The 17977-nt window shown below is 33.1% G+C and overlaps 1 protein-coding gene and 1 long non-coding RNA gene across 4 annotated transcripts in view; both read right to left on the bottom strand.

Moving 5' to 3' along the window:
* The window catches only part of LOC128219247 (carbohydrate sulfotransferase 15-like), a 75747-nt gene extending 74145 nt beyond the window's left edge, over nucleotides 1-1602 (bottom strand). Inside the window, exon 1 of the mRNA XM_052927058.1 lies at nucleotides 1576-1602. Within this exon, the coding sequence (XP_052783018.1) occupies nucleotides 1576-1602 (27 nt within the window). The remainder of the gene's footprint in view (nucleotides 1-1575) is intronic.
* Nucleotides 1603-10324: 8722 nt separating this feature from the next.
* Nucleotides 10325-14563, bottom strand: LOC128220387 (uncharacterized). 3 transcript variants are annotated; one of them, XR_008258769.1, is made up of 5 exons: nucleotides 14480-14563; nucleotides 13229-13317; nucleotides 12863-12971; nucleotides 12466-12586; nucleotides 10325-12286 (listed from the first exon to the last, which is right to left on the bottom strand). It is a non-coding gene; the product is annotated as an uncharacterized LOC128220387 (long non-coding RNA). The 3 variants fall into 3 exon arrangements; XR_008258770.1 differs by having other exon boundaries at nucleotides 12466-12582; XR_008258768.1 differs by having other exon boundaries at nucleotides 12466-12971.
* Nucleotides 14564-17977: the final 3414 nt, after the last annotated feature.

Genomic DNA, 17977 nt, shown 5'->3' with positions numbered 1-17977 from the left:
TTTATTGTGAGTAATCTTATTATTTGTATAGAAAGCATTGCTGCCAAAATAAGCCGAGTCTGGGACAAAAAAGGTTGTCAAAACTGTCAATCTGTGAGAGTGCAACTTTAAATTACTATAAACACTTTTTTAAATTCTACCATTAGAGGACACTTTCTTGCCTTATTGCAAGGTTTAAGATTGCAAGTAATATTAGATCTGACAAATATACAGTTTGACTACTATAATGACAAATGACAAATCAATACGGAAAAACTGACGAATAGAAACAACAAATAGCACGTCTACATTGACAAATGTTAGAGATATTTAGTACGATTAAGAAGCACACTGTGGGAATTACACGTCTGGACTTTTGGCAACGAATAGCCTCAATAATTTCGTACACTGTGATTGCTGAAAATTGATAACGTTCTTTACCTTGTTTAATTATTTGTCCACATATGGAACTTCCTGGCGGTGAATTAATATCGCAGGTGTTCGCCATGGTTCCTAGAAACTGAAAACCTTTCTGTAGAGTAAAATAACTTGTTTAGACTGGATTTTTATGAAAAGGAAACAATCATCAGCGAATAGTCTGAATTGTGAGGTAAATCAATGGCGGCACAATAATGGTGTCTCGTGCAATCGTTATAGTACTTTTACGGATTAAAAGTGTTTTCAATCGATTGCATTTTCATCGAATGGAAGTTGCCGGTAACAGCGGCCTATGAAATTTTTTAAACGAAGTTTTTTTTAAACACTTGCAAGACTCACTGCAGACAGAAACGGAATCTAATAATACAAACTATTCATTGAAGAATTAATGCATTAAGAACATATCGATCTTAACTGCGATTCAAGAAAGATTTTTTTCACTTGCCCGGTAACGTTTCGGAGGGCACCTGGTGTTTTTACACGTGCTCATTAATTTTGAATTACAGTTTTATTATGTAGGTATAAGTAGTTGAAATATTGTGTCACATATATATATGACTTGAAACGTTGAAAATAAATATGTTTTGACTGATTAGACAAAGTTTTCTAAAATATTTTTGATTGAATTGTTTGGAAAGTTAAAAGCAGAACATTGTAGCCAATATATCAGTACAGGTAGCGCCTGAATAATTTCGTTTTATTACATTTAACTACACTACTCAAAAACATACAGTATTTTCGTGTATGCATAATTTGTATAGTAGAACATGGGGATCTTGTCCAAGGGGGTCACCCTGCATAAACTTATTTGTTTTGATGCGTGCATTATAGAATTGTGTCTTACTCTGCGCTGAAGTATGACGTCATTGTTTCCATCACCAACGTGACGAAGTGTTGTCCGGGCTTCTTAAGGGATGATGATAAATGTGTTAAAGGTAAACTTATCAAGTACTACTTCGATTACAACTCGTTTGTATTAAATGTGTTGTATATATGCAAGAAGCATAAACGACAATTTTGGTTCTTTTTAAGTATTTCTAGCTAATATATCGGACTAGAAATTCGTGAATTGAAGATATCGACTGTTTTGCCTCTAATTAAAGCGATATATTATATTATTATTCCTCACTTCTTTAATTCATTTGCAATGGTACCTACTTTCACACTGTCACCAGCTGCCGTCATTAGGCAGCACGAAACCGATACGAATCTTACTGCTATTAGTTAGTCCGTAAAGCCCATACACTTTCTCTATACATGTAGGCAAAATAACCATTGTTTTTGTTCAATTTGTTTTATGAATGTTAAAAAGATTTGTATTCAAAGATTTCACTGCTACGACTTCATTATCTTATATAAATGAAAAACTGCGGTCACCAAATTCAAAGGAGAAGTCCTAAAGCTTAAATGATTTCCTTAAGGGAAATTTTGTCAACCATAAAAAACCCTCGACTCAGGCCTCGGTCCATCTTGTTGACAGACTGTCCCTTGCAGCAAATTCAAAGCAACTAAATGAAGCTAGCTCAAACTAACATTTTAATATTCATGTATATGGTCAAAATGTTGGAATCTGATATGATATGAAAATTTTGACATGCAATATACCTTACTAACATTACTAACACATCTGATACAAATCGTATAAAAACTTTGTAAAGTGAATTTTGAGCAGTTTAAAAAGAATACTTAAAGACTCAAGCATGTTGAAGTATTCGGTTCATCTGTAAATAATTAATAAATCATTTGGTCAGAGAAAAGACAGTAGAGATGGCTTCATAATTTTTCGTGACCTGACGATACTCAGATGAAGAGCAGTTCCTTAATATTCAATGCTTGTATTTATACTCATTATTTGAAACATACTTATAAAAAACATATAAAACCAACTAACGCGCTGGAAAATAACTCCTCAAAGACAATTGAACGTAGCATAGTTTTGGCTGTTTGAACAGCGTTTGTTTCAATGACGTCACTTATTGTATCGGCATCACTTACATTGTACAGTAATACGACGTTTTTTGTCCAGTCACAAACGTTTTTGTAATATCAGGGAAATTCTAAAGAAGCTACATTTACTCTATTACAAAATGCATTCGAATGTTGTTGCAAGAATATATGCGTTCATCTAAGTTTCAATATATCATGCTTATAACACTGTACATAAGTTTCAAATTTGTAAAGATTTTATAAGATAGTTAATAATGCGATTTGGCGGTTGATTCAACATTGTCGAGAAATCATACCTAAAGTGGAATACAAATTGTAAATATTGAATAAGAAATGCTCAAATTGTAAAGCGGACTTAGTAAAATTGGTCAAAGATTGGCAATTCATGTCCCATAACTCGAGAGCGAAAAAGTGTTATATTGTACATTGTATTTCATAAAAAAATATGTTTCCTTTGTAGAAATAATAAATGCTCAAGTTAGAGGGCAGTCAATGTTCATTGGTTAAAATTTTACAATTATCAATATCTCAAGTTAAACATTATATCAAGCTGCTGATCAAACAGTCAAGATAGTATGCCCATAAATATCGTAACAAAGTTTGGTGAATATTTGAGGAAGAACTATGAAAGTGCAGACAAATCGTTTTCGGTCAAATCTTAACAATCGAAGGAACTCTAGAATGGATAATGTATTATGATTGTTGATCGAACACTTCAAGATATTTTACGAATTAACACTATAACTAATATTGGCTAAGAATGAATAAAATGCACACGTGAAAGAGTAGGGAATTCAAATTCGGTCCAATTTTGGAAATTTACGTGCCATTTCTTTAGAGTGAATACATTAATCTAACTGCCGGTCGTTATATGTGTAGATCTTATAACAATTAACATTTTTGCTTTGTTTTGGAAGATGGATAAAATGTGCTCAAGTTAGAGAACACAATATGTGTTTGGGCAAATATTTACAATTAAAGGGTGAAACCTCTCGATCTAATAGTGGGATATACCTCTTGTCCAAACACATGGCAATATATTTAGTGACCAAATTTAGAGAGATTGTATAAGAGCATTCAAGCTTCGCTAAAATACAACCTTTTAGTAGCCCCAAAATTTTGTTAATATAATTAGGCCTAAAATACCTTATTTTATTCATTTATTCACAGGGTGGTGTGCGGTGAATACATGTATAGCTTATATATACATTTGTGTCTTTCTAAATCTTAATCAATTTCACAGCATATATAATGTTCATTCTGATGTACGACGATCACTGCACTTTCTACTGTAGCTGCCCACAGGAAGCATTCGAGCATTGTGACCATGACAAGGGCTATTGTTTCTACAAATGGTATACTAAAATCAATCTTATATTTACAGTCTGTCCTGTTGGATATTTTGGCTCGAATTGCACATACAGTTGCATGTGCCAGAACAACTCAACATGCGACGCAGCGACCGGAAGGTTAACTGTTCAGCCGCCCCCGGGTGGACGGGATCTTTCTGTGGGAAAGGTAAAGTTTTACCAGTACATACTCGTGCTATATTAGTTAGGTAATCACATACTGAATTATGTATTTGAATACAACATGGAGGTTTATTGTCAGAATTACATGATTCGTAACCTCCTTGCGTCAAAACAGTACTGACCCACGCAGGATATTTGGGCGGTAATTTTTCGAACAAACTAAATATTTCTTATATACTGCGATATAATGGACTTGAAGCGAAATGTCTGCACTAAAACGTGTTTTCATTAGGATTAACGACAGTTCTACTGTAATTTCAAAGTATTGGAAAATAAAGATAGTTCTTTTGGCATCGCTGTTAAGGCTTCAATTTGTTCGAACTTAGATGCTGGCCCTTACGGCGAGGAAAACCATTCAGTAGTTTCATGTCATTTTCAGATTGTGATGCTGGCATTTATTCAAGGATTAACATTCAGAATGTTCATGCTATTTTCAGATTGTGATTCTGGCATTGTTGTCAAGGATTACTGTTAAGTACGTTCATGCCATTTTCAGATTGTGATGCTGGCATTAAAATCAAGGACAACCATTCAATGTTTGCATACCTCGTGGATGTGGTGCTGATATTGAAATCAAGGATAACCATTCACTATTTGCATGCCCATTTCAGAATGTGGTGCTGGCATTGTTGTCAAGGATTACCATTCAGTATGTGCATGCCAAACTCCTTTCAGTATGTAATATCTATTTCAGAATGTGATACTGGTTCTTTCGGCATGGATTGCCAACACACTTGCACGTGTAGCGAAAACCAGACATGTGACCACGTGACCGGCCGGTGCAAGTGCATGTCGGGACTTATCGGTCCAAACTGCACAAAAGGTATAATTAGTATGATACTATTTTCTGCAATTACTTTATCTTTCGACATGTTGGAATTTCGACTATGATGCGCATGCTGTTTTTATGTGTGTTTTAACGTGACTTTGCTGTTGTAATATCATTTTAGTAATCACTAGGTATTTAGTAATTTCAGTTGTGACCACATTTCATATCAACCTCGCGTGCCTTTTAAAAAAATATTTAAGATTTTCCATGATCAAACGCTTATTCAAATTTATATCAATCAACAATCACACTTTATCTGAAAGGTATGATCTAAATGCGAATGAAGTCTATTAATATATACCTGGAAATCCCGATCACCAGGCTAAGTATTACTTTGAAGAAATTTTCGCTCAGTTTATATATTACTCAATCTTTATTTAATTAGTCTGAATGAACACTTGTATTACGATACAATAGATACTGCATCCCAGTAGCAGGTAATAATATTAAGCCGATTCGTTGCGATTACCATCAGTTCTCATATATGTTTGCCGTTTTCAAATTGCATTTTATAACCGTTTCGCACGATCCCTTGTATGTTATAATTGTAAATTGGAGACTTCGTTTCCTTATCTAAAGTTGTATATTATGTTATGATTCGGTAAGAACAAAACATAGCAAATAAGTGTATACGTTCATCTAAAACTTTTAAACACATGAACATATTTTTTGTGAAATCTGAAGAATTTATTTATTATCGATTTTTCCAACTTTTCCTTTAACATCTTAGTCTTCCCCGGGGATTACAATGGAGCCAATCGTCAACTCTTTGTTGAGGGTGAGTAATTTCAACAGAGATGAATCATTTTCGAAATGTTGTAGCAATGTGTAGCGGGCTCAAATCCTCCTAGACTCATTTTTGATTGGCATTAAAGATTTTTTTACAGTCGAAGTAAAAACTTACACTGAGTATAGTCCTCACCTATCATTGCCAACTTCTTGGAAATCCAGCGTCTCGAAAGTTCCTGTAGTCAGTTAGAGCTATATAAGCAAATAAAGTTAAATTGCTCCAACGAAATAGCCAATCATCAGGTCTTTATGTTTCCTACATATATAATAGGATAGATCCTGTTGTTTAAAATGAGTATCTGATTGGAAATTAAGCTTACTTATATTTAATGTAATATGCAAGTGTTATTAAAGGTAATCCTATCTCAAGCCGTTGTAAAATTGCAAATATCCAAGTTGATCATGTCTGTTTTTAACACAAATTTGCGATTAAATGAACAAGTCGACAAGATTGTCCGCAAAGCTTTTAAATCATACTGTGGGGCTCAGTTGTTCGACCCCCACACTCGTTACATCTTTTTGCATAGGTAGAACCATTTGTTTATAAAACCGATCAGTATTTGTACGAGCTGTTATAAGAATACGTACAATACAGTGACACTCGAAATTGATATTGTTTTGTACATATGCGTGTAAACGACTGATTTTGTTCGTGTATTCCGATACTTGAATTGCCCATAATCAGAATAGAACAGAACAGGTAATACAAATTATGAAATACTAGTATATAAATAATATGAGTAATACAATTAAGTATGATGAGGATGAAAAGAAATATCGTTAAACCTTTGCATTCAATAGTGTCCACCTTGAGTTCTCACTTGAAAATAATCAAAACTTATTTGTTTACGTCAATATCAACTAAGATGAACAGGTTTAAAACATTTATGTTATTCAAACTAACTATTTTGGATCCTTTTTATTCTTAATAAAAGTATATATGTCAAGGTATCTTACAAAATTGTGTTTTTGGTTGTGATTCCATGATTGTTGTGATTCCATGAGTGTTGTGATTCCATGATTGTTGTGATTCCATTATTGTTGTGATTCCATGATTGTTGTGATTCCATGATTGTTGTGATTCCATGAGTGTTGTGATTCCATGATTGTTGTGATTCCATAATTGTTGTGATTCCATGATTGTTGTGATTCCATGATTGTTGTGATTCCATGATTGTTGTGATTCCATGATTGTTGTGATTCCATCATTGTTGTGATTCCATCATTGTTGTGATTCCATGAGTGTTGTGATTCCATGATTGTTGTGATTCCATCATTGTTGTGATTCCATGATTGTAGTGATTCCATGATTGTTGTTATTCCACGATTGTTGTGATTCCATGAGTGTTGATATTCCATGATTGTTGTGATTCCATGATTGTTGTGATTCCATGATTGTTGTGATTCCATAATTGTTGTGATTCCATGAGTGTTGTGATTCCATGATTGTTGTGATTCCATGATTGTTGTGATTCCATGATTGTTGTGATTCCATGATTGTTGTGATTTCATGATTGTTGTGATTCCATGGTTGTGATTCATGATTGTTGTGATTCCATGATTGTTGTGATTCCATGAGTGTTGTGATTCCATGATTGTTGTGATTCCATGATTGTTGTGATTCCATGATTGTTGTGATTCCATGATTGTTGTGATTCCATGATTGTTGTGATTCCATGATTGTTGTGATTCCATAATTGTTGTGATTCCATGAGTGTTGTGATTCCATGATTGTTGTGATTCCATGATTGTTGTGATTGGTCGTTTTTTAGATTAATGTTTGTTACAAAGGTTTTATTGAAATAAAAAGGTATTCAAGTCGATGCTTGCTCTTATGAGGCTTGTATATTTTATTTAGAAATTATCGATAAATGTTTGGAAAAGTGTGAAGGCATTGCCAAACATAAACGGTTGAGCACCAATGGATTCCTGAGTGCTTTTTTATTGACCGTTCTCAGTGCGCCAAATTATCTACAAACGTTATGCTAAATGACGTTGTTGATTTTTTTGTCCCAGCCCTGTACTCGCCTATACTCGCTAACGTTTGAGTTGGCAGTGAGAGCGGGCCAAAATTGCAAATCAGTGAACAAGTTCGAATACAGTAGCTATTTCAATGAAATATCATTTTTATTACAATAAGAATCTCTATATATTATTTGAAAGCATATGATAAAATATAAATACCATGATTACTTTCAAATTTAAGATGTTGTTGTTGTTGTTTTTGTTTGTGTGACATTGTGTGCTCGTACTGCTATATACTTTTGTGTATACAATATAACTAACATATATGACAAAAACGGGCATGAGATGATATTTTTTTCCATTTATAATTATGATTTGATAACACAAAGTTAATGCGAACAAATTCGTTGTATCATATTTGATATAGATGTCCATTAAATGATTAAAAAGCTATGTTTAGACCTACTACCATGAAAACAATCTGAGGATAAACTGTCTGCTACAATAGCCAAACTCAATTATGGAACCTTGCTGTTCAGGGGTTTGTCAATTATTGATTGACATACCATAGGCCTTAACAAACAGGGGCTTGTAAGATAGCGATTTACATGGATTGCGAGTCATTTCATAGTTAAACCTTTCAAAAAGTGACACTTTATCTTTTAAGTGTCATTTCTAATAGCCCCATATGGTTATTTGCTAATAAATAATACACATGAAATTTAGCATTCTGCTGGCATTTGGCCATTTAAAAGGAAAAGTATAGGTTAGAATTAACATGTCAAATATTATTTATGATTTTGCACACACTTATGATATGACACAGTGATTAACAGTGCAAAATATCATTACATTAATAAGGACACGGTTATATAATGAAATGGGTTGAAATGTCAGAAACGTTTAATCATTCTTTGATCATTTCGCTGTGTTAAACCTAAGGCTAATTATGTAACAATAATGTGTTATTTTGTCAATAAACCACCGATATGAATTGAATATCATCAACATCCGATTCGCTATTATCTCGTATCGCTATACACACCATACAGTGCTAAAGCTGATATCACAATACGATTTAAATGAAATTTTTAATAAAAACCAATTCTATATTTCAGCTGAACCGAATCATCCTGACACAGTCAAATCAAACAATTTTCCAACGGGTGCACTTACAGGGGGAGTTATTGGTGCTGTTATTGTGTTGAGTGTTGCTGTCGTTATAACTGTCTTGATCACACGAAGGTTTGTTGTAATGATAATACTGTCATCGTCGTGTTACTGAAGTTGTTTTTGGTATCAAATTGTTTTCACGGCATATACACGTTTGATTAATTTGTCCACTTTTGCTCCAATTGTGTTATTTTAGCTATCATTGATCTTATAGTTAAACTATTATATCGATGCTTGTATTAATTACAATTGAAATATAAATACCGGTTTGAAGGGTGTTTTACAATAAAATTTTCAGATCATTACAAAGAGAAGCACAAGGCCACAACGACGAGCGAGATAATACAAACCCTGGTATAAATACACTTAAAGATGTATTTGTAAAATATCAAATAAATTAGTTTCAGAGATACAGAACGTTTCATGCCATCACTATCTTATGAGTACTATATTTACTACGTGCGTTAGTAATCGTAGACGTTGGTGCACAGTGACAAGTATATATCAACATATTATGCTCCTTCACCCACCTTTAAGTTTGCAAAAAGTATTAAAATTATTTTAATGCGTATCTGGTCTGTTTGAAGTGATTGTACGTTTGTGTCTCTCGTTCAGTGACGATTGAGCTCTTATTTTGTACCTCTTTAAAAATTTATATTTGCATTTCTGACTATCTAGCGTGTGCCTGTAATTTTATTGTTCTTCTGACTGACCTCAATACATTTGCAAATATAGGAAGTCCAACTTATTACTGAAACTGCAAACAGAGTCCTTTGTTAGAATGTGGGATGGACATAAGACGTATGCATTTGGACGTATGCATGGTCATCACATAATGTTTCTTTTACTCTTCCCAGTAATAGGGTTTCTTAAACACAGCCAGTAAAGCATATGTTTGCTGAAAGAATTTCGTTTAACATAACGATTCTTTCAATGTTTTAGGAGGGGCAGCGACTCAACCCGGACTATACGAAACATTGAATACCGCCAGCATGGCGGAACGTGACAGGGATACCTACGCAGTTCCATTTACGACAGGGTAGGCTGGAGTGCCAGAGAGTGACAATTACGAAAATATAATAACTAATTACAAGGGATAGAGCAACAATTAGTCAGGATTCTCCATCATAAGCAAACATGATGACAACATCGGTCAGAAAATGGCAACACAGGTCAAGAAATGAGAACACTCGTCTTGACACTACCATTAAAAATGTTTGGTAATGTCCAATTGGTATCAATTTCGAATCACTAAAACAAACTTTAACTATTCTGAGATTAAAATGACATTATTATATTTATTGCTTTATGATGAATTATATCGGTGTTTTTTAAAATTGTTTTCCCTTCTCGTTTGTCTAGATCTCAGTAAGATATTAAAAGTGAAAACAAATCCCATACAAACACTAAAAATATATTTCATAACATTCACTATTTTTCTCGAATGATGGAGGCTTGTATTCATATTTATGAATGTGTGTTACAATATGTGACCAGTCACGGGAATTTTGGCCCGAAACCACTTTTTGGGCGAAAATGAGATATGAGTAATTTCTGACACTCATATTCTTTAGGATAAAAAACTGAAGAGAAAAATTTAAAAATTCCTATCTTAACGAAATTATGGCAAAAACTAGAAGGGCACTTGTTTAAGAAACAGCTGGAAATTCGGTGAAGTTCAAGAATTTATTGAAACATTTGTATTCAAAGATGCAATAAATATGCATCACTAAAATACACACAATTCCGCATTATAACGGCAACAACATATTTTCAAAACCATTCTTAAATATAATTGAGAAAATAAATTAAAATTATTTGGTTACCATGGCAACCATTATTGAAAAAGGTGTTTTCGGGTCAAATTTGCATTTAGATATGCAATAAATGTCATCTGAAGCAGTCAATAATAATTTATTTGTTTATTTATATCCTCAAACCTTACTGTACCTGGTGTATGTATTTGACATTCAAGAATATGTCAGAATAAATGAAAACTGTTCGCCAAATACTGTAGTTAATTGGCAAATTTTCACAATCAATTGACATTAGGTTGGAACTTGCACCTTATACAAACCAATGTATATGTATTAGTTAAAGTACGTTTCCATTGTAATTTACTATAATTTTGCTTATTTGAATGGTCTTGAAGGGTTTGTTTGTTATCCTGGTTACCATGGCAACAGGTCACAGACATGATTATTATCACATCAACTTTACCAATTTACCTCAAATGTGACTTTTATTTTATATATAGTTGTTCATTGCTCATAAAACATGAAATGGTGGTAAATATACTCTTAATTTAATAAACATAACCATAATGCATAATTTACACTATTGTATAATCAGATCACTTAATAAATGGGCACATTTGACAAAAAGAAAAATTTATTTAACATACTAGCTACTTAGCATGTACAAGTCATTATGTAGTTTCAGGAAGTATGCAGTAGGCCACATAGTACATGACAAATTATATTCTCGATGCTTATTCATAGATAAAGCTAAACATGTTTACAGGGTTCAGGAAGGTTTTAAAATTGAAGATATTGAAGAAAAATGGAAAGGTTGCTTAGGTACATTTTATCAAGCTGTGAAGTAACTAATTTTGACAACAATATTATAAATGTCTTCAATTCAAGCATATATAGGCTTAAACCGCTAGAATTTTTAAATTTGTTTTAATAATAATCATATAGTGGTCTCCATTATGGCAGAGAAGTTATACAGACAAAAAACAGGGTGTAGCACCCTTCTATCACTCATTTGCTAAAATCACAGTTTATCACACAAAATCACTGGTAACTGATGCAATAAATATGCATCACTACAATACACACAATTCCGCATTATAACGGCAACAACATATTTTCAAAACCATTCTTAAATATAATTGAGAAAATAAATTAAAATTATTTGGTTACCATGGCAATCATTATTGAAAAAGGCGTTTTCGGGTCAAATTTGCATTTAAATATGCAATAAATGTCATCTGAAGCAGTCAATAATAATTTCTTTGTTAATTGAAATCCTCAAACCTTACTGTACCTGGTGTATGTATTTGACATTCAAGAATATGGCAGAATAAGTGAAAACTGTTCATCAAATACTGTAGTTAATTGGCAATTTTTCACAATCAATTGACATTAGGTTGGAACTTGCACCTTATACAAACCAATGTATATGTATGAGTTAAAGTATGTTTCCACTGTAATTTACTATAATTTTACTTATTTGAATGGTCTTGAAGGGTTTGTTTGTTATCCTGGTTACCATGGCAACAGGTCACAAACATGATTATTATCACATCAACTTTTCATCAGCTCAGTAACAGGATCATTCTCAAATCTTAGATTAAGTTAATAAATATCACATATCAGTATATTGACAAGTATTTTTCACTTATTTAAGTGTCTTGATGCTGTTGGTTCTGAACAAACACAGGTGTTAAACCATGGGGGAGCATTTAGTTGAACAAGTATCAGAGCCTTTTTGAAGTCCTTTATGTTGGATGCATTCAGGGTAATCTCTGAGAAAAGTCATCGTTGTGAGCTTGTCAACGTTTACTTCAATCTCACTGTCCTTGGCATGCTCTCTCATGAATTTACTCACTGAGTTGTCAGCTGAAGTTCTGCAAAATAATGTTCATATGTACAATACTTAGGGTTTAGAATAAATTATGCAAAATAACTTGAACATCAAAACTCACTTCTGGATTAAAATGGAAATAATGCCTAAAACTTTTTTTGACTTCTGTTCATAGAATTACATACACAGGCAGTGATACTGTCTACAATACTTTTGTTATACCTGAAGTGATGATATTTCCTCTAGTTTGGAATTAACTCCAGGGTTTTCTTGGTGTACTCCAACCGGTTAAAGAATATAACCAGTTTGCCAAGCTCAGCAGTCCACAAAGGATGTGTGCTGCCTCCATTTGGTTTGATTAAATAAACATGTTGTTTATATTATGATAAAATACCTGTAATTGTTTTAATATAAGCTTTCTTTTTCATAATAAGGTAATATAAACAACTTCAGTGTTTAAATAAAGTACCAAACTTCAATATATTATATACAAAATTCTTTTATTTGGGTTTAAACCAACAGGGAAACAACTTCAGTTTTACAATAGATACATTTAAAGCACCAAAATTAAAAAAAAAAAAAAAAAACAAACAAAAAAAACAACATTCTAACAACTTACCTTTCACAGACTAAATCTCAGACAGGACTGAACTTTATGTCACCTGCTTCCATTTAAGTAAATGCTACATCTCTATCCAGCCCCTTCAGAATACATCAGACACTAAATCCTTAAACATAGAAATTCATACAATTTATTGAACTGATTACCTCCAATCCATGACATTTAGAGAAGTTAGAAAGAACAGAATTAAGCCAAAACTATTTTTATAAAATTTATGATTTTTTTTTGTGATTTCTGATTACTGGTTTTGACATGAGAAATAAATAATAATAAATGTTACATTGTTTTGGTATTCTAATGTTTTCATGTGTCAATATGCAGTGCAGAAGTGATGTACTTCAACACTGTTTTTGTCAATCATACCCAATAACTGCATTGTTCTTATTCTGCCCAAAACAGTTGTCCATTGGCAGGTATGCAGATTCTTCTCCATATTGATGATATCTGTGAACCTGGAAAGAATAACAAATATGAAATAGAACAGATATATATATATATATATATATATATATATATATATATATATATATATATATATATATATATATATATATATATATATATATATATATATATATATACTATTAGTTTATATTCAAATAAGAACTTTGATTAAAGGTGATACAAACTATTTAAACAAGAGCGCCGCAGAGCAAATGTGAGCGCTTCTCTGTTCTTTTTAGTGAATTTACAAAATACAAGAGTTTTCCATTTCTCCTATAATAATTAAGTGAGATGGCAAAACTGTATAACCACTCAATTTATAAATAAAATTTACCATATGATTTACAAAACACTTCAAAGCATGGCCCACTTGCTGTGCCTAGTATGGGTAGAAGACCTGCTCGCATAGTCAAAGTTGTAATGGATTGATGTTCTATGTACAGCAGGTGCTTGACTTGAAATTTCACATTTAATTATATAGTTCTAAAAATATGTATTTACTGAAATGATATTCTTTAACTGTTTATAGTTGGGGTGATGCCCAGGCAGACTTACATGTACACAATTTTGCATGCCAAAGAAATTTCCTGGTAGTCTAAACCTCATGCATACTCAAAAACCAGCTTGCAGCTACAGTCATTAATATTGGTCCTGGCTTTTTACAGTATTTTGTGCTAATTCTATATAAACATGTCCACCAATTGCACCAGTCTATTGTTATCATAATCATCATAATCATCTTCATCATTACAGTAACTCATTTCAATGTACGTGAACCTCATGAGATTGTATTTTGTGCACATAAATCAACATTGCTAAAAAAATGTTCATCTACAACTTTAAATTCATCTACAACATTGCTAAAAACAGTTATTCTACAACTTTAAATTCATTCATAAAATCCATCATTATATTGATAGTTGATTGCGGTGAGATAATGAACATTTGCTTATATCCTTTTTCGGTGATCATAAGTATGCAAAAAGAGAATATCTGCTGAATTTGTGTCTGTTTACATTTTCAGTGTCGGAGTGTCAAATTTCACTTCCGCTTTCTTTTCCTTCAATCAATTTCCATCCATTAGACCTAATTTAAAATATATTGCATTACATTAAAAGATGTAAACATTGTAAAATTATATGCTTAAACAATGAAAAGAATTCTCCTTACCTACAAATTCCTAAATTCGATGGAAATGCCTTTGGTTCAGCTCGACCTACATCCTCAAATTTGGGTTAAAAAATAGCATATGACAGCTACGGGAGATAACACAGAAAGTAATAAACAATACGAAAGAAAGTGGTTAAAAACCACTATTTCTATGAACAATACAATTTCAAGAGTCATTCGGAACTCCTCGGCCATTTTTTTTTCAAAAACAACCTCGGATGTATGCCGGTACATCTGTTGAAGTAGTTCGTAAAACTTTGAATTATATCATTAATTAAATGTAGTGTTTTAGAGTTGTATTTATTGATCTAAGTTTAAATTGATTGTCATTGAATTGTATTATTGCAAACATAATGAAGTATCCAAAGAGTTAAGTCACAAAGTTTAACTGCTAAATAAAATTACTACGCGATCTACTTGTAGCGGACTTAAACGTACCACTTTTTGAATATATGTAAACCGTCCAAATACATCCGATGTTGTTTTCGATAAAATGGCCGAGGAGCTCCGAATGTTTCAAGAGTATGTTTGACTGAACAATCTAGGATGACAAATGTTTAAATGGTTGTTTTAACGACAAATACTTCATTACTTTTTTTTTACGCTTCAACTTTGCGCACGTTTTTCTCGAAATCGAGGCTACCGGTTTCGGGTCAAAAGTCTCATGACGCGTCATATATGTGCGTGCGTGCATCTGTGCGTGCGCGTGTGCTTGTGTGTGCGTGAGTGCTTGTGTGCAGCGCGAATAGAAAAAAAACTTAAGTTTTACCATATTGGAGAGTAGTTCTGAATATCTTGGCAATAGTCTATATACATATACAATGTAAGTTTGAAGGGATGCAGGTTAAAGAAAACTTTGAATAAAATTTATTCTGTATTAGTTATGGACAGGGACAAAACATAGAATAGGGTGGTATTTAAACAGCTGCATTCGACTTAAATACATGCAACTGAGTTATGTCTTATCTCATCTCTGATCTTGAACGGTACTAGTCAAATATTCTGTTAACCTTGACATTTAACTTCCCGGTTTGTCATAACAAAACGATTCGTTTCGGATATCAATTGAAGTAGTAAAAATATATTGTGCGGTGATGAACAAAGAATATATCAGTTCTGACTGAAGTTGGAGGTCTGTCTATAGTTTAAGTGAACATAAAATCAATATCATAATGCTTATCATTGTGATATTATTTAGTTTAATAAGTGTCGTGGTTTGTGAAAAATGTCCACCGGGGAAATATGGTGACAAATGTGAAAATATGTGCAAATATCCGCATTGTTTCTGTAACTCAGATTTAATCTGTGAGTCGTGCGAGCCAGGATTTTTTAACACAAGTAGAAACTGCGAGTGTACATGCATTCCTCGAACATGCACATGTACCGTCTATACAAACTGCCATTCTTGCGTAGACGGATATTATGGATTGGAGGGTAAATGTCAGAAGAGCTGTTCTGCTCAATGCTATGGAACTAAATGCTACAATAATGGAACCTGCGTTTCTTGTAGGCCTTATTTCTCTGGAAGTAATTGCAGTTCGTGTGTAGATGGCCGATATGGAGCAAACTGTCCTTTACAATGTAGTCATGGTTGTGAGGGGAATACATGCGAGTCAAGTGATGGATCGTGCAACTGCAGTAGTAATTATATTGGATACAAATATGAAAACTGTATCACCAATCGTTATGGAGATGACTGTTCAAAAAAATGTAGTCCGGGCTGTATACAAAATACTTGCTCGTCTACGGACGGGAAGTGTGATTGTAAAAGCTTTTACACAGGAGATAAATGTGCCGTTTGTGTAGAAGGGCGGTACGGTGAAAATTACTGTGAGCATAAATATTCTTCCGGATGCAATGGCAAATCATGTAACCCTAACGGGACGTGTTTGTGTAAGCCTTTTTTACTGGAAATACATGTGACCCTTGTGTAGATGGCAAGTATGGAGACAATTGTTCTTTGCAATGCAGCCGAGGTTGTGAGGGGAACAACTGCAGTTTATCAGACGGAGCATGCATCTGTAGTTGACATTATGATGGTAAACACTGTGAACACTGTATCGCAGGTCGATACGGAGGTGATTGTTCAAAAATATGTTGTCGGGGCTGCTTAGAAAATAATTGTTCTTTTACTGATGGAAAATGTGGTTGTACAGACTTTCACACAGGAGATAAATGTGACGTTTGCGTAGACGGGCGGTATGGTGACCACTGTTGGAATAAATGTGAGTTCTGTTAGCGAATTTATTCACCTTAATAAAAACTGTATTGGAAGTTTTGCTTAAAAAATAATGTCATGCAAACCCCTTTCTAGCTTATCTTACATATCATTTCTGCATTTATTCGACAAGGTGTGTCACATTTTGACATCATTTACGGAAGATTGTTTAAATCTGAATAATGCAGAATTCAACAGCGACTCGCTCATGCATATGTCCTTTATGAATTTTATAATCAGTTTTTGAAGTATGATGCTCGCACATCTTTACTCAATTGCACTACGTTAAAAAGTATTTCCACTTTCAAACAAAACATGATGCATTGTATATTTTTTAAGATAAGGTCAATTGACTTGTACAGTTCACAATCAAAATATGACTTGAAACATAGAAAAAACACACAATATAATAGAGAGAGATCAAATATACCAGAGGCCTTGGCAAATGCATTGTATATAATTATATACAATTTTCAACCGGAAATAAAGAATTAATTAAAAAATATTAGGAATATCTTGGCATTCCATATTCAGTTAGTATATTTATAAGTGTTCATTGCATTATGTGTGTGAATAGTAGTATAGAGTTCTCAAAACAACTTTAAACAGAAGCAAGTGTACGAGTAGTGGCATATATATGTGTAACGTTACAAAGGTGCAGTCAGATCACCATGAAAACAAAGTATATCAACGTGTTTTGATTATAAATTGCTCCTTCGTATATAATTGAAATAAATGCCTACGTATTGATCTATATTAAATACTGATTTCAAAATTGTTCCCATTTACAAGACCTAATTATGATCTTGAGCATTCAAGATTGAATATCTGCGTAAAATAAAATCTGATTATACTAGACATAATCGAATAATGATTTGCTTCGCGGTTAGGTTTACCGTGCAAGCTGTTTGCACTAAATTAGTCAGGATAAGAACACATATCGTATTGCAATCCTTCATCTTAGCAGAACACGTTATTCATACATTTTTGAAAACATGTCGTTTCTTTAAAAAAGAGATTAATGAATTACTGTTAACACATCAGCATTTTTGTCGCTTTAATATACTTCTTTGAAGCCACTAGAAAATAACAGTATAGTTTGGTTTTACTTCCCGTTGAAACCGTGCGAGGTGCCAATATAAGTATTTGAAGAAATGGTAAAACTGCACGACGAATTGACATTCTAGAATCTGCATGTGCACCAACTATACTACCTGTCTCTTTATCAAGGACGGATTGCAAAGCACCTGTTATCAGACGTTTTGGTCAGGGTTAAGTAA

Source organism: Mya arenaria, chromosome 15, assembly GCF_026914265.1.
Source record: "Mya arenaria isolate MELC-2E11 chromosome 15, ASM2691426v1".
In the NCBI taxonomy this organism is placed as follows: domain Eukaryota; kingdom Metazoa; phylum Mollusca; class Bivalvia; order Myida; family Myidae; genus Mya; species Mya arenaria.
The sequence above is the reverse complement of the archived record's forward strand: the minus strand, read 5'-3'. Positions and strand labels throughout refer to the sequence as shown.